This window comes from Cydia splendana, chromosome 19 (genome assembly GCF_910591565.1).
Source record: "Cydia splendana chromosome 19, ilCydSple1.2, whole genome shotgun sequence".
In the NCBI taxonomy this organism is placed as follows: domain Eukaryota; kingdom Metazoa; phylum Arthropoda; class Insecta; order Lepidoptera; family Tortricidae; genus Cydia; species Cydia splendana.
This window is the reverse complement of record NC_085978.1, coordinates 2278931-2301258: the sequence shown is the minus strand read 5'-3', so window position 1 is coordinate 2301258 and position 22328 is coordinate 2278931. Positions and strand designations below refer to the sequence as shown.

General features: G+C 38.7%; 1 protein-coding gene across 1 annotated transcript in view; it reads right to left on the bottom strand.

Annotated features, from left to right (window-relative positions):
• The window catches only part of LOC134800353 (nuclear receptor corepressor 2-like), a 112294-nt gene extending 93424 nt beyond the window's left edge, over positions 1-18870 (bottom strand). The window contains exon 1 of the mRNA XM_063772852.1: positions 18564-18870. Within this exon, the coding sequence (XP_063628922.1) occupies positions 18564-18610 (47 nt within the window). The 5' untranslated portion in view covers positions 18611-18870. The remainder of the gene's footprint in view (positions 1-18563) is intronic.
• Positions 18871-22328: the final 3458 nt, after the last annotated feature.

The window sequence follows — 22328 nt, the reverse complement described above, 5'->3', positions numbered from 1 at the left end:
GCGCCATTTTAGGTAACGGTGCATGCGAAACGTTTTTATTCGCGAACCGTTATCGCTTGGAAAACGGAACTGAAACTGAATGACATTGTCAAAACTTGCAATACACTTTAAAACTAAAATTTTGAACAGCTAAATAATATTTTTGAATTGAAATGTCATCTTCAGAAATTAACAAATTAAGACCCTTAAAAATATTTTGTGTGTGTGGCGTCTACAAGATTACTTAAGATGAGGGTGTATGCATATTGCATTATTATTCGCGATCAAATCAAATCACATATTGTTAAAGTTTGGAACAATATTTTAAACAACCTGTATATCTGATCGCGACTGTCACATTAATGAAAGACAAAAACATTTATAGCCAGTGTTATATATTAAAAAATAAAAAACAATAATAATATTTTTGCAAGTAAATTAAGATCAAATACTAAAGTCGGTATTCTATCTTTATATTTACTTTACTAATGAAAATATTGTTTGCGGCGCTATTATTTTATAAGAGACTGCGCAACACAAAAGAAATGTCTAAACAAGATAAATTTATAAACAGGGAGCAAGAAACTCTCGCTTTAATATTCTAGAATCTACACGATTCGTAGGTAATGCAGCTATGTATTTTATTTGTTAAAGTTGCTACACAGATGGCAGGCGTCAATTCTCAGTTAAGTAATGTATGTCAGAGCAACTGTCAGCCTGTACCGTATTCACGACCTCATTAGTTTGAAAAACCGAGAAAGTATGCCGTATGCAGTTGTTACCAGGTCATACTGCATCAAAACAGCCTAGATACCCCACGCGTTACAAAATTTCTCAGAATTGCACTTGCGCTGTACCGTTCAAAAATAAATACAACCACTTTCCCGAGCTTATCTTACTCAATTACCGAGTAAAAACAACCCTAATCCAACCTAAATGAAACCTTAATTCATGCGCATAAGGTTTTCATTCAAATGCGCTTGAAACAACATCCGCCATTTTGATTTCGGTGAGCGATGCGTCACGGCAGGCGGCGCGGGTCATCGTGCTAAACGCGCTATGTATAGCGCTTGGGATGTCTACCGCGCGGCGTTGCCAGCCGGCTCGAAGGTCATTCGATATGTCGAAAGTTACGTTTTGCGACAATGAGTTATACAATGTTTTTTACTATGCGATTAAGGAATTAGAGTTAGAAGGTTTTATAGATGTGGATATGTTGTTTTAGAGGTTTTCGTTTATATCTTTATACTTTGTTTCATTTGCGTCGTTTCTATAAAGCTAGAAAGGTAATGGACGTTTAGCGACAATCCTTTTTACTTACTACAAAGTTAGTTAGGTTGTCAGGACAGAAGTAGTCGGTAGTTTACCGTTATTTTCTGTAGTTCCTACTTTTATTTTGACTTGATAAGAATACGTCATATAGTTAGGTTATTTTTACGATGTTTTCAACTAAAGTTTATACATTTTTTAGCAAAGTTTCGTAAAGGGTACATTTACAATTTGGTGCCGTGACCAGGATATCTGAAGGGAGTTCAAATAAATGTGTAGTTATATTTTAGTTAATTCTTACTAACTTTTCATTTATCCTTCTAGTGATCGTGTAAATGTATAGTAACGGAAACAGTACTTATAATTACTTACAATAAATTACGCATAACATCGTAAGTTAATGGCGCAGTTACTATATCAATATATCTCAGAACATAACATGCATCCTTATCGACATGTGAACAAGATAATGTGCTATTAGCTTCAAGACTTTGGGTCAATGTTTGTAAATTCTGATAAAAATGTCGCATAACGAACAAAACATACGCACGCGATAGCGCTACTACAACCTTTGACCAGACACGTCCGAGTTATAAGAATAATGAAAAGATATGGAAGCAAAAATACATATGAACAATAATAACTATTATATTATTAGAGTCTGTCTAAGCTTGGACGTACTTGAACAGAACAGAGTGATGAGGTGCCAATATGTATAAACGTCTTATTTTCATAGAAATTTGACATTAATGATGACTTTCCTACACTTTGTCATTGCTTAGGCCATGCAAACAAAACTTGATCCAACTGTATGTATTCTATTTTTTAACCACGAAAATTGCAGGAATTTGGAAAAAAGGCCCAAAAGGATGAGAGGAAACACAGCCCACACTTTCATTGATGTTTTTGTCTACTGACAGGTAACTAGCCAGACTATAGTTTTGTTAAATACCATACAGACGACAGGCACTTTTATTTAACTAAGTATACTTGTTGTTTTCCACTGGCGCATTTCAGATTTCGGCGCACTTCCACAACGCTGACTCAGAGGAAACTCGTTATTACCTGAAACAAACATAATTTGTTAAAACGCCGACAAGTAAGTAAGTAAATAAAGTAAGTAAATAAAATAAAAATAATTATACATTAATTATTATTGGTTATACGACTTATACGTCGTATTTTACACTAAATATCACAACAGCCGGAACAGGAATTGACAGCCTTGTGATACCGATGTCATCGCTCATCCGCACAGCAATTCCGTATATCCTGGCCCGGCCTTTATAGTAAATGTAGTAAAATTGGCAGCAATGTGGATCTGGATAATGTCTATGTATTCTACGGTACAGTCGCCTGGGTCGCCATCAGATATTATATCGGAGCGGTCAAGGTGCTCAAAAATATTTTTAACACGACTTTATTGTCAAGGCGTTAGAGTGCGTCGTCTGCTTCATAATATAAGTTTCATATGCTACTTGTACCGTTTTTAATCTGAGCTGCGCGAAACTTGTACCCCTTTTCACCAAAGCTACATTTTTAATTCCTTAGGAGTTAGAACTCATGTGCGCAGTATACCAATATTAAGCGGAGGGTTGAAGTATCTCCATAAACTACATAAAAATAAAAAATAAAATTTGCCGAAGGTTGATTGTCATGTCACAGTAAAGCTTCAGGGAAAAAAATTACCAAGTGAAATTCGGACAATAAAATTTCGACGAAAAGGTACAACTCCTAAAAATACCTTAGCATTTGCTGTTACGCAACCTTTTATACGTAAAATTTGATTCTATTACATTTTTTATAAAGTTCGTGTGAGTTTTGTTAAATAAAAAGCAAGTATTCGAATTATCCGTTTTATCCGGATAGTAAAATTAAAAATAATCGAAATATCCGGATACAAAAAATGGTCGGATAATGCAAGCCCTACGCAGTACCCGATGTCAGAATCAATCATGTTCAACACAATTGTTAACTTGCACAGGAACCAACTGAATCAATATCAACGTCACTCAAACATTGTATGATTGTATGGTTCCACGTGTATTGCACGAACGGCGTAGTATTGCATCACACAAATCATACGTGAGTCAGACTGTTTTGCTTAATTTGTTGATAACGTGGTTAATTGAGTAGGAAAAACAACGTTTGTGGTCTGGCGGCCTAGATTTAGCGTGTATCCTGGTACCTATTTATACCATATTTTTTGTTGATTGTAATATGCAACGAATATAAAATAGTGGGCCCTAATAAGTTAAATAACTTTGCCCATACAGTAAATTATTTAATGTAACATTAGATTATGACACGATGTTTTTAATATTCCGTATTCAAAAGGATTCAAATATTTCAAACAGAACTGTGGGCCTACTGCAAAAATCTAAATTTCGTTATCTGCCTCTATCATTTTTGCGTATTCGAGCGAGAGCCAGATAACGACAGAAAGATAACGAAATTTCGATTTTAGTTGGCACAGTGGTTATAATGTATTATCTAACAACAATGAACAGGATATACTCGTACACGTAACAATATTATCAACCACACTATAAGCGTTTGATTTATTGAATTGTATTTGTATATAAGTACGTAAACCTGTGTGTTGGTAAATGGGGGCAGAAAACATGGAACTTAATAAACTTTAGCCTGTTTATCAGTAATATGAATGACAAATAATTCCATCCAAACAAACATCGTATTTAATACCTATTTGCTTACCCAAAACTTTTGGACACAAATATCACTCAAATCATTATTTACTATCTGACAATGAATATGACTTATATGACAAAGAAGAACAAGTGGCTCCATTTTTCGCATTTGTACTAACAAGGGCACGGGGTTGTTATCAGAATGGCCGGGTGTAAGTTTTGATTTAATTTTATGATTTTTTTTTCGTCTTGTTTTTAGTATGGTGTATTCTGATATTTCTAATAGCATTTTATTATATAGATAAATAAATAATAAATAAATAAATATTAGGGGACATCTTACACAGATCAAGCCTAGCCCCAAACTACGCAAAGCTTGTACTATGGGTACTAACTAGGCGACGATATACATACTTGTATAGATAAATACATACTTATATACATAGAAAACAACCATGACTCAGGAACAAATATTAGTGTTCATCACACAAATAAATGCCCTTACTGGGATTCGAACCCAGGACCATCGGCTTAGCAGACAGGGTCACTATCCACTAGACCAGACCGGTCGTCAAAAAGATTGAATTAGACTTATATAAATATATGAAAGAGTTGTCTATCCCAAAATTAACAGTTTTCTTTTTTATTGCATAGTAGGTACGTCACCTTCAATTCAAACCAAATGTTGAAAAACCATAGTTCAAGTAAAGCAAAGCCTTAAGGAAATAATAATAATATCCGTTAGTCGCATGTTTACACCATTTACTAATGTTAGGTATTGTTCTGGCACTACAGCGAAGTCATTAGCTATCGATTGGGGGTCACTGAACTTTGCACGCGAGGTGTTTATTAAAAGGTAGTAGGTACATGTTCATATCAAGATTAGTGTCACGTTAGCTGTATTTATTGACAGTTAACTATGAAGGTTCTAATTTCAATATTTAAATTTGTCATCCATAAGATGCGTTATCTATAAAATAAGACTACAGTGCGACATAAAATAGTAGAAATTAATAAGTGTTTTCCAATAAATAAACGTCAAGTTTTTGTCGTTTTTTTCTAATGTTAAAAAAAACGAGGTATGGTCAGCTGCGTCATTCTCCAGATCTGTGCCAGCAGCGTCTAAACTCCGTCAAACCAATAATGTATGAAAAGTTTGACGGAGTTAAGTCTGACCGCAGTCATATGATTTGAGATTGATCCAGCTCGATTTATCTTGCTCGCTCGCTAACCTTGTGAACTGACAGTTGTGCTAGCCGTACAGCAATATACTTACTAAACTCTTTGATGTAAGTTCGCTAGTCAAAGAGTTGTATAATATGCGCTAGTACATGACATGATAGATGAAAAAAATGCAATAATCGTATTTATATTAGTAGGTACGGAGTTTGACGGAGTTAAGTCTGACCGCAGTCATATGATTTGAGATTGATCCAGCTCGATTTATCTTGCTCGCTCGCTAACCTTGTGAACTGACAGTTGTGCTAGCCGTACAGCAATATACTTACTAAACTCTTTGATGTAAGTTCGCTAGTCAAAGAGTTGTATAATATGCGCTAGTACATGACATGATAGATGAAAAAAATGCAATAATCGTATTTATATTAGTAGGTACGGACATGGTACGGATAAAAATAGAATAGTTTGACAAGCAACGCTACTAAATATGTAAGGTAAACATACTAGTGCTCGACATGCTAATGCCCAATAGATGACACCGTGCTGTCACCTCTATTGACAATGACTTAAGTTTCAAGATGACATGTACTGGGACCGCGATGAGCACCAGTACGTTTACCTTATGTTGAAATCAATTGTTTTCGACGATCGGGTCGATCGGCCTAAGCAAACAGGAGCGCGTAAAAATGTGTTGCCGTTGCCAAGCGTGGGAGCGCGCGCGTCAAGGTCGCTGCGTGTGGGCACACGTGGCCAGCAGTGGGCCGCGTGGGGTCCCCACTTATGTATGGGAAGCTTTATCGACGAGAAGGTATGTATTTGTATATTTTGTAATTCTTTCTTATACCTTCAATTTTCTCTCGTGAACGCAAATCGGAAAATATCTACATACTTAAGTCGCTTGGTGTATGCAAGAGTGGTTCTCGTTTGACTCACGTTAGACCAGGCCGTGTCCGGGCCGGAGCTTCCGGCGCAGCATCACGTGATCACTTGTCATGTCATAGAAAAGTAAGCGCCGGAAGCTCCGGCCCGAAAACGGCCCGGTCAAACGTGAGATCCTTAACCCTAATAATATGTGTCGAAATCTAGTGAAAGCTCGCACTTTGCCGCTTACCATAAGGACGAGATTTGCTTGTATCTGTATACGAATAACCTGTCAAAGCATCTTATGGCAAGCGACAAAATGGGACCTTTTTCTTGGAAAGGACACGTACATATATAGGTAGTTATACAACAACACTGGCATACTAACTGACTTTATGAGCACAGTCACCAAGGAATACATCTAAAAAGACTATTGACATAGCAATAGAGGGTGTTCTTATATTTACGACCCATTTAATAGCCACTAGTTATTTACTACTACATCTGAATATTCTATAGCAGTAACATCTAACAAGTTTTATTACGTCGTTTGTTAGGGTTCCGTACCCAAAGGGTAAAAATTAGGGCTTGCAATATCGGACGGTTTCCAATTCCGGAACTGATTTTCGATATTGGGTCTCAATTCCGGAATTCCGGAACTGGTTCCGGAATTAGGGTTAATCATATTTTTATTCGATTTTTTTGTAAAAATCAACAAAAATGCGAAATTCTGATAATTTACATTTATTAAAGAAAGTAAATTGTTTTAGTGGAATTTAATTTGAGGTATTATTAATCGAAATATATTAATAAATTGGGTAGTGCCGTCTTTGCACCTCTTATTTTAGCACCTTATTACTATGGTCACTTTTATTCACTTCAATGATACAGCGTATATATTTGGGGAAACTACGAATGCCGGCAAACCATTTGATGTCTAGTTTTATATAATCTTTAAATATAACGGCCTCGTAGACCACCTAGTGGCTCTGTTTACGAAGATGAAAGTCCTGATGGGGTTCCGATCTCAGTAAGGGCATTTATTGTGTTAAGGTATAACGATTATTTGTTCCTGAGTTAAGGTTGTTTTTTATGTATTAAAGTAATTATCTATTCAGCTACTTATACATATTACCTTTATGCATTGCCCAAAACGTAAGCCTTATTGAAATTAAACCAAATGGGCTAAATGATTTCATTAGCGCTTCAGAATATAAATAATGTTCTGCTGCTGCTACACTACAGAATCCGAAATCTTTCATTGAGGAAATTTCTTTCTGAATTGAGAATATAATATCCAAATATTTATAAATTTAAAATTCAAAGGGTTCGCGTACCTAGGTAGGATCCTGGACAAGTAAATGTATGGCTTTGCTTCAAAAGTAAATATCGATGGTTAAGTTAATGATGCATGTTAATAATGCATGCTGCTAGACTTCTGACTTTTGTCTACCACGGCTAATAACACCAGCATAGTGTAGTTTCTTGGCACTTTTCAATAGTAAATCTAATAAAAGTACTTAAATCCAATTCCGGAATTTTCGATATTCACTGGTCTCAATTCCGGAATTCTAATATCGGACAATTCATCCGAGATTCCGGAATTTCGAAATTCCGGAATTCCAGAATGCAAGCCCTAGTAAAAATAGGACCCTATTACTAAGACTCCGCTGTCCGTCCGTCCGTCCGTCCGTCCGTCACTAGGCCGTAACTCGAGAGCCGTGATAGCTAGACAGTCGAAATTTTCAGAGATGATGTATTTCTGTTGCCGCTATAACAAAAAATACTAAAAACAAAATATTTAAGTGGGGCTCCCACACAACAAACGCGATTTTTTTGTCGTTTTTAGCGGAATGGTACGGAACCCTTCGTGTCGAGTCCGACTCGCACTTGGCCGGTTTTGTTCAGAAATTTATCTTTTATTCCCTTCAGGCTTTTGAGAAAAGAAATAATTAAGTACTCCAACTTGAGCAAAAACATCTAAAATGGCGTAGTCCCTGCGCAAACATCTAAAACATGAAACGGCCTGGGGTAGAATTATAACTTTATTTTCAACCTCGCCTCGTCAGACGATTTTCAGCTTTGTACTGAGGAGATAGAGATGAAATTAAGCTGGAATCTGTTATGTAAAGATGGTATATAAATAAATCTATGTAACGTCGGAAGCTTAATGATTTAAGGAGCACAGAGATACATTGTTTATCCATAGCAAGATTTTGCAGCTATATCCGATTCTGTTAACGAATTCGTATATGTAATAGTAGAGGAAATAACGCACCATCGTATCTACTCTCGATCCATGAGATCCGAAGCATTTTTCGCCAGCACCACATTTTTTGAGTGGGAATGCATATACACACGGTGTGTGGGACCCACCGCTCCTTTCCTCCTAGCGAGAGGAGTAGATCACCACATCTAGAATGTATTCAACCGGATGCGTACAGAAATATCGAGAAAAGAAGGGTCCGCATTAGTGATTAATATTTTTATGTTCTACATTACCTATCAATTGTACCTACAAGTGTACACAGTCGCTATCAGATATATCGGAGCGACCGAGATGCTCAAAATATCTGAACAGACGCTCTAACGACAATAGAGGCGTGTTCAGATATTTGTGAGCACCTCGGCCGCTCCCATACATCTGATGGCGGCTGTACCTTGTCAATTTATATGTAAGTAAAACCATTTATCACTAATGCAGTTCAAATAATGCGCTAGAATCATTTAAGCTTATTTACAAATTTGAAGGAGGCACTTGTCCAACCAAGAGCGAGTAAGCGATTAACTATCGGCGATTTTCTCGCCGAAGAAACGAACAAAAGATTAGGATCCTGTGTTAGTAAAAGAGACACATATATTAATAGTTCATCGCTGGCTGTTCACACTGCCGGCGAGAACACTCGCTCTACTAGTTTGTCGCCGCGACAAGATAAAACTAGCTCAGCGGTACTCGCTCGGCGATGCTCGCTTCGTAGTTAGAACTCAAGCTGCGAGACCAATCAGTCTGCGTGTTCGGCTACGCTGCACCGCCCGAGCGAGTGACACGAGTAAGCCCGTCGCACTCGAACACTCGCCTATAGCCGAGCGACAAAACTATTGGAGCACACACTCGCTTCTCGCCGCTCGCCCACTCGTTTCTAGTTTATCGTTCTACTCATATCGCTCATCGTCGGCAGTGGAACAAGTGCCTAAACAACACCGAACAACACTTCTGTTTTTCACCGCCAAAGATATACCTACGTATATAAAATACCTACGTAGATTACTAGTAAACATCGGAGCAAAGTCCCAGTTCGTCGACTCGCCCTAGATAATGTATTTTTACTCGCGCTCGGAAACAATGTGTCGTATCTTATCTTTTGAGGTCTTTACACACCTGTGACCTTATCTTATCATTTGAATCTGTACAAAGTCTCATATTTATACCCCTGTGTGTGTTCCCAGCCTGTGTGTTCCCAGCCTGTGTGTTCCCAGCCTGTGTGTTCGAATGATCTGCAAAACGTATGACTCGGTGTAACTATTGCGTTATACCTACATAATAAAGGGTGCCTAAAAATTAACTGCATTCCCGTTGCCAGGGACGTTTTGGGGATTATACTGAGCAACTATGGGATCGACCTCGAAATAGCGAAAAAAAATTGTCTGTTTCATACATTTTGGCTGGTTCATTTTCCATGGGGGGGTGGTACTTACATTTTTTCGCGATTTCGAGGTTGGTCTCATATATAGTAAAAGTTGCTCAGTATAATCCCAAAACCTCACTGGCAACGGGAATGCAGTTATTTTTTAGCCACCGTGTAGAGGGTTTTGCCACACGTCAAGATTTCTCATATCCCCTGACACGTCAGGATTTCTGGTCCCTCATCACCATCAGGATTACAGGGGACTTGGTGAGTGTCAGGCTTATTTTTGAATGCTCAACTAACCATTATGCTGATATTTGCTATCTGGACCTTACGGAGGACCAGCTGAATAAGCTTGAGCGCCTCCAGAATCTCTGCATAAGGTTTATATTTGGCCTGCGCAAATATGACCATGTGTCACAATTCCGTTCTCAGCTCAAGTGGCTTCCTATTCGACTTCGCCGTGACTCTCATGTCCTCGCCCTTCTTTATGGCATTCTCTTTAATCCCGCTACACCACCTTATCTCAAAGAGCGTTTCAAGTATCTCTCTTCTATCCGATGTTCTCAGACTCATATTCTTGCTCCTCCTTCATCTACTTCAAAATTTTATAACACCTCGTTTACCTTCCGGGCTGTTCGGTTGTGGAATGCTTTGCCAGTAGAATTAAGATTAGCTAAATCTCTCCCCATTTTCAAAAATCAGCTGAAAGTATACTTTTTATCTCTGCCTTAAGTTGCCATTTTATATATTGTATATATGTAAGTATAAATATGTATTATGTATATATATATTGTATATTTATTTGTGTATTAGGTTTTGTTGTAATACTAATATAAGTAGTTTTGTAATATGTGTTTGTGTTTAATAGTCTCCATATTTTGCTCCGTGCACTACCTGTTGACTTTTGTTTGAGTTCTACATTTCCTGCTACCCAAAGGTTGTCTGGAAGAGATCGCTCTTTAGCGATAAGACCGCCTGTTGTTACCTGGTTCTATTTTCCGTTAAAATTTCTTTGTAGTTTTACATGTATGTAAAATGTATAATTATTGGTGCAATAAAGAATATTTACTTACTTACTTACTTACATTATAAGCTTAATAACTCACTCAATAAAGTGTTTACTACTACTACTACTACTACTACTAATAATAACAGTTTGGAGTTGGCAGATGGGTATATGGCAGACTATGTCGGTGTTGGTGAGACGAGTGAGACTTTATTAGAACGGCCAGAGGCTGGCACAGAATCCGGAAGACTGGAAAAAGTGGGGGGGCCATTGATCAGCAATGGAAGTCGTGGGACACTAATAATAATGAAGTTTAACCTTGTGGACGCCAATAACCGATTTACCGCACCGCAGGTCCAACGCCAAAGACGGATTAATCGGTCACAGACCACAGAGCAACGTAGACCTACGTGCATATGCATTTAAAGTTCAATTTCAGTTTTGACACTTCGGTGACGTGGCGTCCAAGTGACAGCTTTTGTGTTTGAGACGGCGTCGAAAATGTTAACAGTTTATTCTTCATTTTATAAACAACGCTAACATAGTCTAAAACCTTGAATAAAGAAGGAAATACGCATAACAACCAGTGTAATGACAGTTACGGAGAACGTGACTAGTTTTAAGGAAAACGCTATTTAACGAGGCAGAGGAATGCTAATAGGTCAATTAGGTTATGGATTTTATAGAGGAGGATTGTTAATTGAGTATAGAAATAAAAACAGATTTTGAATATTTGTGAGAATATATTAACTGTAACCTTAATGTAAATTTCATTCGGTAGCGTGACGTACGCGTTTGCGTTAAGTTGTCATTTTGTATGGGATTTTGAGTTTCTAAAACGTCCCGCTATGCGCGCTGTTTAGAATCCCATTAGTAATAACCCCATTTCTCATGTGGTAACCCCACTTGTATTCGACAACAGAAGATCACGAATTTTTGAACAAACTATGTTGTTTTCTCAGCTCTAATATTCTCTTTCGCCTCTTTAAAGTCGTTTAGATTATATTCCACTGTTATTGGTCTAAAACCGGTTTATGACAGACATGATTTCGTCCTACACAGAAATTGCGTATGCATGTTCCGTTCCATTTTGCTAACATGGAATTTTAAATGCTAAATGACTTAAATGAGAGTCGAAATGTTGCTAAAATGTATGAGGACGTTATGCTGCTAAAATATACTTGCCATAAAAAGTTGCCAAAAAAAACGGGTACTAAATGGCTTGTAAACTTCCGCCGCCGAAGTTCTTCAAATGCAATGACAAGAGATATCAAATTGCAAAACTTGATGTATTTGGCACATTTTAGAGCATTTCCTGAAAAGTTTTCCAAATTTCCGATAGCATTTCAAACTTTTTTGGAAGTTTGTATACCTATTTGTATGTAGTTGCCGTCAAAAGTTAGTCTTTCTAAGTTTAATTTTGTTGCAGTGTTGCTCCACAAAAGTTAATTGCTATTTGGATGCACCTTAAAAGGATGACTCACGAAAAGTGTAGTCCTATAGAAAAAATGATTTTTCGGGCGAAAAAATTTTTTTTTCTACTTTTCCCACTATTTTTGTTACATCCTGTATTGGGCATTAGCAAGTCGAGCTTTGGAACGTTTACTATCTATACTCTGTGTCTTTAGGTAGGTACTTAAATAAAAGTAAAGAAATAAATTGTACATTTTCGGGTGTTATATATTATTATAACATTTATTGATTAACCAACCGAATACAAAACCACCTGGATCTGCCACTGAACGACCTGACTTTAACCTACATTATTTGATCATGTAATGTTTTCATCTATTACCCTCAACCCCCTCCCCTCGTTTACTCTTTTTTAAATACCTAAAGATACAGACCATAGATTTCAGTTTCACTAATCTTAGCTCCTTAGCCAATATTATTTCATTCGTCCTTGCTGACGGTCAAGAGCGATCCGATCAGTTATCGCGTTTCCGTCCCGTCTGACCTTCATTGGTTTTTATTGCTAACCTGGTTTTAAGACATATACGGCCAAGGTGTTCACAATATCTGAACACGCACTCTAGCGCCTTGACAATAGAGGCGTGCTCAGATATTTGTGAGCGCCTTAGCCGCTCCGATATATCTGATGGCGACTGTACATATAGGCATTTTAGTTGAGTCGGTCATTAAATTAAAGGTTAGTGAGTAGACTGGTAACTAAAATAAACGTAGAGGAGTTTCGGTTTCCTTTAGAGAAAGACCGGTTCTCCCGTAGTCTCCATTTTCCTCTCTGGATATTGTTTAATTTTGGAAAATATTTTTATAAAATGACATGTTCATAGACTATATCTATGCCCCATTGTTTGTTTTTTTTTTTTATTTTATTTTATTATATTATATTCCACCTAGCCTAAGAAGAAAAAATAATAAATGTCATAATTATTATGAGTTAGGAAATACTAATCCCATACGATATTTTTAAAAGATCATAATTTTGTACCTACTTAAGACCACTATGTAACCATATTCATATTACTGCGAATAAACCATTTGTATTTGTATTTGCACAGTTGTATTTGTAATACTTAAAAAAATCGAAAGAAATCAAACGAGGGGGCATAGCTATGGTCAATATACAATGTGACGTTCCACGGGTAAAGGTACCTTATATGGCAGTTGGCGCTTACACTAAATCTATCTATCTAATACCTTTAAACTAGCAATTCTTGTTTATATATATTTCGGGGATCTCGGAAACGGCTCAAACAATTTCGATGAGATTTTCTACATAGGGGTTTTCGGAGTCGAGAAATCGATCTAGCTAGGTCTTAGCTCTGGGAAAACGCGCATTTTTGTGTTTTTATGTTTTCCGAGCAAAGCTCGGTCTCCCAGATATTACGCTAACGACGCTCCTATACTAATGCGATGCTGACGTCACATATTTATAAACTACCTACATTCATTATGTTTATACGTCTGTATGTTCATCTAATGCTATAATTAAATGTCAGATCAACATTGTCTTGAAAGGTTAATAGCACAGCTGTGTCTGTCTGTCTACATGTAATTTGTGGGTATCTATACCTACATGTACTTATGTATTATATTCGTATTTAGTCCTAGATAATTATACCTCTCGCTCTCGCGTCGAACGATGGTCCGTATGGCAGTTAATTTTTATATGGAGTAAGGTGGTGGTACTAGTGCTCGAGATATGCTAATGCCCAACAGATGACACCCTGCTGTCCCCTCTATTGAGAATGACTTGAATGAAGTTTCAAGATGACATGTACTGGGACCGCGACGAGCACCAGTACCACACCTTAAGGCTCCGTCACACAGGCGCGTTTTGCGGGCGGCGCGTGAGCGGGGCGCGCCGCTTTTACATATAAAACACTCACGCCCCGCCCAGAACGTTTTCTGTGTGACGGAACCTTTAGCTGACACTTAAGATGTTAGACATTTTTTTGGATCGGTAAAAGGCATAAATGGACCTACCAAACCCAACCCAAGTAAGCATTGGCAGTAAGCACTGGGGGCCTAACGATGTTGACATTCGTACATCGACAAACGAATAGAAAGAATGTGTCGGGATGACAGATGTAATGTAATGAAAAGTCACGTGATCATTTCCATACAATATTTAAGTATCGATTGGCGGTTTCGAATTTCGATTAACCATTGTCATCATGGGTAGACCCCCTGGTGAGATAAGGATGACACGTTAGACCGGGCCGTGTCCGGGCCAGAGCTTACTTTACTAGGTATGACATGACAGGTGATCACGTGATGCTTTCCATAGAAAACGAAGCTCCGGAAGCTCCGGTCGGCCGCGACCCGGGCTAACGCCAGTCATCCTATAAGCAAGATCGCATTTTATGTACTTCGAAAATGCTTTTCAGTGTTAATAGGTAGGTAGGTAAGAGTCCGTCTAACCTAACTTTGCACCGCCACCGATTTGAATATGTACAACAAAGTGAGAGTTTCATAGAACTTTGACATTAATGATGACATTGACAGACTGACCACACTGTCCTTGCAAATGCCAAGCAGAGTTAAGGGGCCCACAGATTACCAGTTCGCCGGACGATATCAGCCTGTCAGTTGTACGGAACTGTCACCTTTTGCATTTAACTGACAGGCCGATATCGTCCAGCGGACTGGTAATCGGTGGACCCCTTTAGGTCCGACTTTCACACTCACACTACAGGGTGTGCTCATGCACTGGTTTTCTATATAAAAACAGTGAACCAGGGGACCGGGAATTCTCAATTCTCGCGATACAAGTTCAGTACCGGTAGCTGTTACCTACCAACGATGCCATGATTTTGATCACGGATATCCTGTTCAGATTTGACACGCCACCTATATTGTTATATTCAAGCAATACCCAAGTAGCATGGAAGTGTCGGCAACATCAATATAGCAGCCAATTAAGAACTTAGAGTGATTTAAGGGACGTATAAGAGTGTCAGAAAAGATTTAAGCTGTATAAAAGGTACTTTACAGACATTATACAGCTCAAGCTGTATAAAATCATTATAAAGGATTCTGCGGAAGCATGGGGTGCTTTATCAGAATATAAAAAATCTACTATAAAACTAAAAGTGTTGTGAGAGACTACAAGCTAATTCTATCGTAAAAGCTGTATACAGGCTGTATTGTAGTAACACTTGGGACTTTTAGCTGTACAAAAGTATCTGTCAACTCCATTTTAAAACATTAAGTGTTGTGAAACACTACAAGCTAATTTTATCGTAAAAGCTGTATACAGGCTGTATTGTAGTATCACTTGACACTTGTAGCTGTACAAATGTATCTGTCAACCCCGTTTTAAAGCTATTTCTTATGGCGTAATCTTACTTTCCTATAAGAATAGTAGTTGTATAACTTCTGTCTGTAAGGGTATTATAAAACCAAATGAATAAATGGCAGCTATAGTACAGCTATTTTCTGTATTACTGATAGAGTCGCTTAAAACAATCTTTTGGCGTAATTTTACACTCGTATAAGTATAGTAGTGTAATGATTTTTGAAAATAAGTGTATTATAAAACTAAAGGAATATATGACAGTTACAGTACAGGTTTTTATTTGTTATACGGATCTCTAAAGAGAATTATAACTTATGTACGGAGAACCGAAATACATCCAAACGAATACAAATATTCTATTATAAAGCTGTTTTAATTACAAAAGCTGTAAAAGACACTCCATTTATTACACAGCACAGCTACTAATATTATAATGCTATCCAACTATCCTGTAGGCTGTTTAAAAATTGTCGCCATTTTACAATATAAAAAAAAACCGGGCAAGTGCGAGTCGGACTCGCGCACGAAGGGTTCCGTACCATAGTGCAAAAAGAAAAACAAAAAAAAAGCAAAAAAAAAAAACGGTCACCCATCCAAATACTGACCACTCCCGACGTTGCTTAACTTTGGTCAAAAATCACGTTTGTTGTATGGGAGCCCCATTTAAATCTTTATTTTATTCTGTTTTTAGTATTTGTTGTTATAGCGGCAACAGAAATACATCATCTGTGAAAATTTCAACTGTCTAGCTATCACGGTTCGTGAGATACAGCCTGGTGACAGACGGACGGACGGACGGACGGACGGACGGACGGACGGACGGACGGACGGACGGACGGACGGACAGCGAAGTCTTAGTAATAGGGTCCCGTTTTACCCTTTGGGTACGGAACCCTAAAAAACGTATTTGTAAATATAATTATAGAAATACTTGCAAATATTTAGCAGACTAACGCCGTGTTATGATTACCAGCTAAAATAAATTGTTTATGTTTAGCCTTAGAATTAATATTTATAAATATTTATGATACTCTAACCTTAAAAACAAACAGTAACTTTACCGATTTTTGATATTTTCCTTATGGTTTCTCTTTGTTATTTTGCAGGCGCGTAAATATTTTGCCAGAAAAGATACACAGGTTCACAATAAATAATAATCCGCACTTACCAATAATGTAATATTCCATTCAAGTCCTGTATAATATTTACTTTTACTTTTACCATCCACTATAACACTTTATTGTCGCCATTACTATATTAAGAATGAACAAGATTAAGACATTTTAGTTTCTTAAATGATTATTATTCTCTTGTAATTCTTTCTTATAACTCATTTAAAACTTATATTCTTATATCGTACTTATAAGAGATTATCTGTAGTGTTAAGGTTTCCTGTTACACCGAAATATAGCTGTAATGCAGCTATTATGCAGCTTATGTATTGCTTATACAGCTACTCTACAGCTCTAATAACGCCAAAGGCTGTATAATTTGGGCCCTTTTTTTACTTATAAGGGCTGTATAAGCGCTTATACAGCCTTTGTACAGCCTAACTGTACAGCTTATAGTCTACAAATAAACTTTAATACAGCTTATATACAGCTTGCAATGCTACTTGGGTAAGATCGAGTAGGTATCGTAGGTATAAAGCCCCTGCTACACGGCAGCCGACAAGCCTACTAACCGTCTGACCTTGGCCTGTCCTTGGTGTGTGGGTCCGTTTGAGTTGTCTGGCTAGACGGTGGCAAACCACAGTGTGTTCAGAACTCGCGGACGGACAACACGTATTGCAAGCGCACAAAATGGCCCCTAACCTTTCAGAAAGTTGGCGTGGCATTAGTACCTACTCAGTGGCGTATGGCCCTAAGGGCGGCGTATGCCACCCCTGGCGGATTGCATTTTGTTTTTCTTGTTTCACTTCTGGGGCAGCAAAACTTATTGGTCGCGGCGCCAAATTTCATAACCTACCTACTCATACTAGTGCAATGACAAAAAAATAAGTTTATGGCAAAAAAACAATTTTTGGTACAAGCTTTTATCGCTGACTGTACTTTTCTTTCCAGAGGCAACTAATACTCGTCGAGACAATTCTAAAAACCCCAAACACAATTAGGTCGCGTTGTTCTATCACAGGGTTCCTATGGCCACCTCCTGTCTCCATCATCAGATCAGCTCTATGGTACCATAATAATGCATTGTCACCCGACTTATATATGTATGCAAATTTTCAGCTCCATCGGAAACTAGAAAGTGGGTCTAATTTAACTTGCAAGATTTGACCCGTACAAACATATTTACATACTTACGATTAGGTATATTGCAAGTTAATAAAAAGTTTGTAAAAAAAGAAAAGGGTATATGAATGAAACGCTGGCTCAAAAAACGGCATTTGTTGAGTCATTTCAACTTAATGAATTCGCTGGACTACGCTACGGGGACATATATAACTTTCTGAGAATGAAGAGGAAAGTATTTGATAAATTATTAGAAATGCTACTGAGTACCCATGGCATGTCTATTAACCACACGAGCGCACACGGCGCGTCCTCCAAGCGAAATGGCCTAGTGCGGTCGGCGTCGGGCGGCTACACGGTTCCGGACCGACCGCTCAGACCGCGGTCGCTGGCGCGCGCTCGCATGCCAAGGGCGTCCGGAGGTCAAACGAAATTTTGTTGGTAACAACTGTCTACACGGTCCGGGACAGACCAAGGCCACGCGGTTTGGGGGCTTGTCGGCTGCCGTGTAGCAGGGGCTTAAGAGATAAGGATATCCTGCTAAGATAATAATGTATGTACCAAAAATATATACGGTAACACGAGGTAAGGAAGACCATCTGTGAGTTACCTAACTAAGTAAGGTAAACGTACTGGTGCTTGACGCGGTCCCAGTACATGTCATCTTGAAACTTAAGTCATTCTCAATAGAGGTGACAGCAAGGTGTCATCTATTGGGCATTAGCATGTCGAGCACTACTACGTTTACCTTAGCTATAGTACCAAGTTGTCATAAGTGTTAAAGATGTAGGTAGATATGTTATGTCTAAACGTAAGAAATTCCTTAATATCTATAGGCAATGTGGCACGTATGAGTAGGACAACCAGTAGATAGGGCTAGGAAAATGAGAGCATAGAGTAGTGTAGTTGGGTCATATGATATTGACACATGGTCGACCAGATAACGGAAATGTCACCTGCCGGCCCGGCCACGTTGTGCCAAATACCTACCTTGAGTACTCGATCAAGACCTCCCCCGAAGGCGATGACCACACCATATCAACACACAACACTGCACCTCCTACACATCACTGGGTATCCTAAGCACGAACGATAACACGATTCACCACCACACCAAACAAAAAAAACCGGGGGTCCTAAGAAGGTCGAATCTGATATTTTTTCACGGTAAAGCTGGCAACGTCGCACTGTCGCCGGACGGACGCGCGTTCGGCCCGCGCAACGCTCATTGGCCGAATGTGCCGGCGGCCATCATGGCACGGCGCGAGGTCGCCCAATGACGCCGCGTCCCGCACGCCCCGCCCATATCCTAGCGGCCTGTTGAATGAACTCGCCGGCAGTCGCGGCCGGGCTGTCGAGCGTGCCGCACGTATGAAAACAACTTGGGATGTGAACGGACAGTGATCGGTTAGCACGACCAGTCCGTTTGCATACAGCGATAATGTGTTACGAAGGTAATGTACAAAGAAGTTTATATAATTTAAATAGGCTGTGACAATCACTATGGTTACAAACACGAAAAAAATTAGTGCAACGAATGACAAAAAAATCACGAAAGTATTTAATACTTAATTAAAGCACATTAGTAATGACTTCACTGTTATCATGGGCGTTTAGTGGTGATTTATGTGATGAAAACAAGCCGTAAATCTATTTGATTGTTTAGATACCGGCAGACATCTTGGCTAAGTCTCGTATTACCTGAAAAAAATAGTCAAATCAGTCTCATAACGACTAGTTTGCGTGTTGTTTAACCATTACTGTCTAGATAAGTGCATCAACTCAGATAATGCCTATTCCTAGAAACGTGGGACTAATTCCATAATACGACTCCAGTGGTCGAACTAATGAGCTTTACGATAATTTATCGATGTTTTTAAATAATTCAATTCAAGTAATATTTTTTGTGTTTTCCTTGAGTTTTGAGTTTCCTTGAGAAGATGAATTATGAACTTCACAAATTACTTGATGGATCGTTTTAATTTTAAGGATTGGATAATATAGGTACCTATTTGTATACAGGCAAATTAAAGCACATTTTCAGACAGGTGATGCTGCATAAATTCTAAATTCTAGCGAGTTTTAGCTAAGATTTCTTACAATAAAAGTGGACTCGCGCTAGAACGGTCCGAGTCTGGGCCGAGGTGTGCGACACTTCCGTTTTGCATAGAAAGCATCATGTGATCGCCGATAACCCATCATAGAAAACGAAATGTCGGACGCCTCGGCCCGGACCCGGACCGTTCTAGAGGAAAATAATGAAAATACGTGAACCGATTATTTTAATTGGTACTTGTAAATAGATACATGAACTTTCCTTGAACCTCATAATTAAATAACGATTAAGTAGCAAGTGTAGTGTAGCCACTCTAAGGGCCCATTTAGAAAGATGGCATGCGAACTCGTATACGATTTTAGTTACATTGCGGACCATTAAGGTTACATCAACTAAGCCGACCGATCAAAAAACGCAATGTAGGTACCTACCTAATGAAACTCGCATGCGAGTTCTCGCATCGTCTAAATGAGCTTGAACCCTAACCAAAAGCTAGGTCGTTACGTAAATACTTAGGAAAACACATAAATATTTTACCCAGCTCAAGTGGGTACTTAGTAAAACTAAACTACCCGCAAACAGAACGGCCGGCCAAATTGAAAGCCAGCCAAGTTTGGGGAGTTAAGGGCTGAAAGGGAACCATTTGAGGACCTAAAACTATTCGTTGGGCACACGATATTACGAGGGAAAATTTATAGAAGGTCCCTATTAGGCCGTTAGGGGTCATCCATTAATTACGTCACACGTTTAGGGGGAGGGAGGGGGTCAAGAAAATGTGACATATTGTGACATGGGGGAGGGGGGAGACACAAACTTTGTGACGTCACTTTAACTTCATCAGTAACCGAAATTTTTTTTTAAATTATTTTATTCGCTGTACATTTAAATAACAAGTTTTTAAAACGATAATCGTTTTTATTCTTTTAATTTTCTTTCCTAAGCACTTTTGGGTTATAAAATTACTAATATTTATATCGTCAAAAATATTTTGATTAAATATTAATAATACTTAGGTACTTACTTAATTCGATTTGGCGATTTCGTAGAAAAAATGTGACGTCACACTAGGGGGGAGGGGTTTGCCAAATGTGACCAAATGTGACAAGGGGGGGGAGGGGTCAAAAAACCTAGAAATTCGTGTGACGTAATTAATGGATGACCCCTTAGGCAGGTACAGCCGCCATCAGATATATCGGAGCGGCCGAGGTGCTCAAAAATATCTGAACACGCACTCTAGCGCCTTGACAATAGAGGCTTGATATTTGTGAGCACAGGCCGCTCCCATATATCTGATGGCGATTACCTATTTTAGTGCAAACTATGTTGTACGCTAGAGCGGAAAACGCTAATAGGCAAGTGTCTCGAATAGTGAAAGGAAATTCCTAAAGATATTTTAGGTATAACACCTACCTACGGTAATTTCAAACGTATTAATTTAATCTGACATGGACAAGACGTGAAAAAATATCTACACAAGCATACACTATAAATATTGTAATATCTACTAAGGAACTATGAGCATTGACCAGGTACCTATGTACCTGTGCCTATACCAGACAACCGTCCGTAATCAAATCAGGACCCCAGTCAAAACAAATGTTTTGGAGACAATAATAAACCAAACAAATCAACGTAGGTATGTAGCCCTAAACTAACTAAACTAAACTTGTGCACAAATCACGCGAGATGCGGTAGCGCCCCGGGGTCACGAAAAAATCGGGCAAGTGCGAGTCGGACTCGCGCACGAAGGGTTCCGTACCATAAAAAAAAAAAACAAAAAAAAAGCAAAAAAAAAAACGGTCACCCATCCAAGTACTGACCACTCCCGACGTTGCTTAACTTTGGTCAAAACTCACGTTTGTTGTATGGGAGCCCCATTTAAATCTTTATTTTATTCTGTTTTTAGTATTTGTTGTTATAGCGGCAACAGAAATACATCATCTGTGAAAATTTCAACTGTCTAGCTATCACGGTTCGTGAGATACAGCCTGGTGACAGACGGACTAACGGACGGACGGACGGACGGACGGACGGACGGACGGACAGCGAAGTCTTAGTAATAGGGTCCCGTTTTACCCTTTGGGTACGGAACCCTAAAAATCAGGACCGATTATAAGGAGACCTCACGTGTATTTTTCTACAGTGAACGAAACTAAGAAAAAATACCTACCGCATGAGTAGTTTCTGGGTTTCGTTAAACATAAATCTTCACTCCGCCCGCACTTCAAAATAGCGAGTTAGCTAGTCTATTTTACGAAATTTTGAAGCACGTGGCCTTGACTGGTCGGATGGAAAAATTTCAAAAAAATACACGCGAGGTTCTGTGGGGGAGGGGGTAGCTAAAAACCTCACCAAGGGGGAGGGGGGTCACAAAGTAGACAAAACACCTCACAACCCCTAAGCAAATTTTGTACTTTGAACCATCAATTATTATGGGTAGTCGCAGTCCCATTTTTAGAGCTCCGTACAAAACTTTGTTGACGGAGCTCTTATTTCATTCGTTCTCCGAGCAAATCGGTCTTAATATAATACCAGAACGGCAAAAAGTAAGATAAATCACCGTGAATGTTTTCAGAACACGTGATTTGCTTACACGTGCCTAAAATCCTAATAACTAAAACTGAACAGCTGATTCAAGGTCTGTCGAGTCACAGGGGGAGGGGGGAATGTCGATAACGGTAACCCCTGTAGTGGGGGGC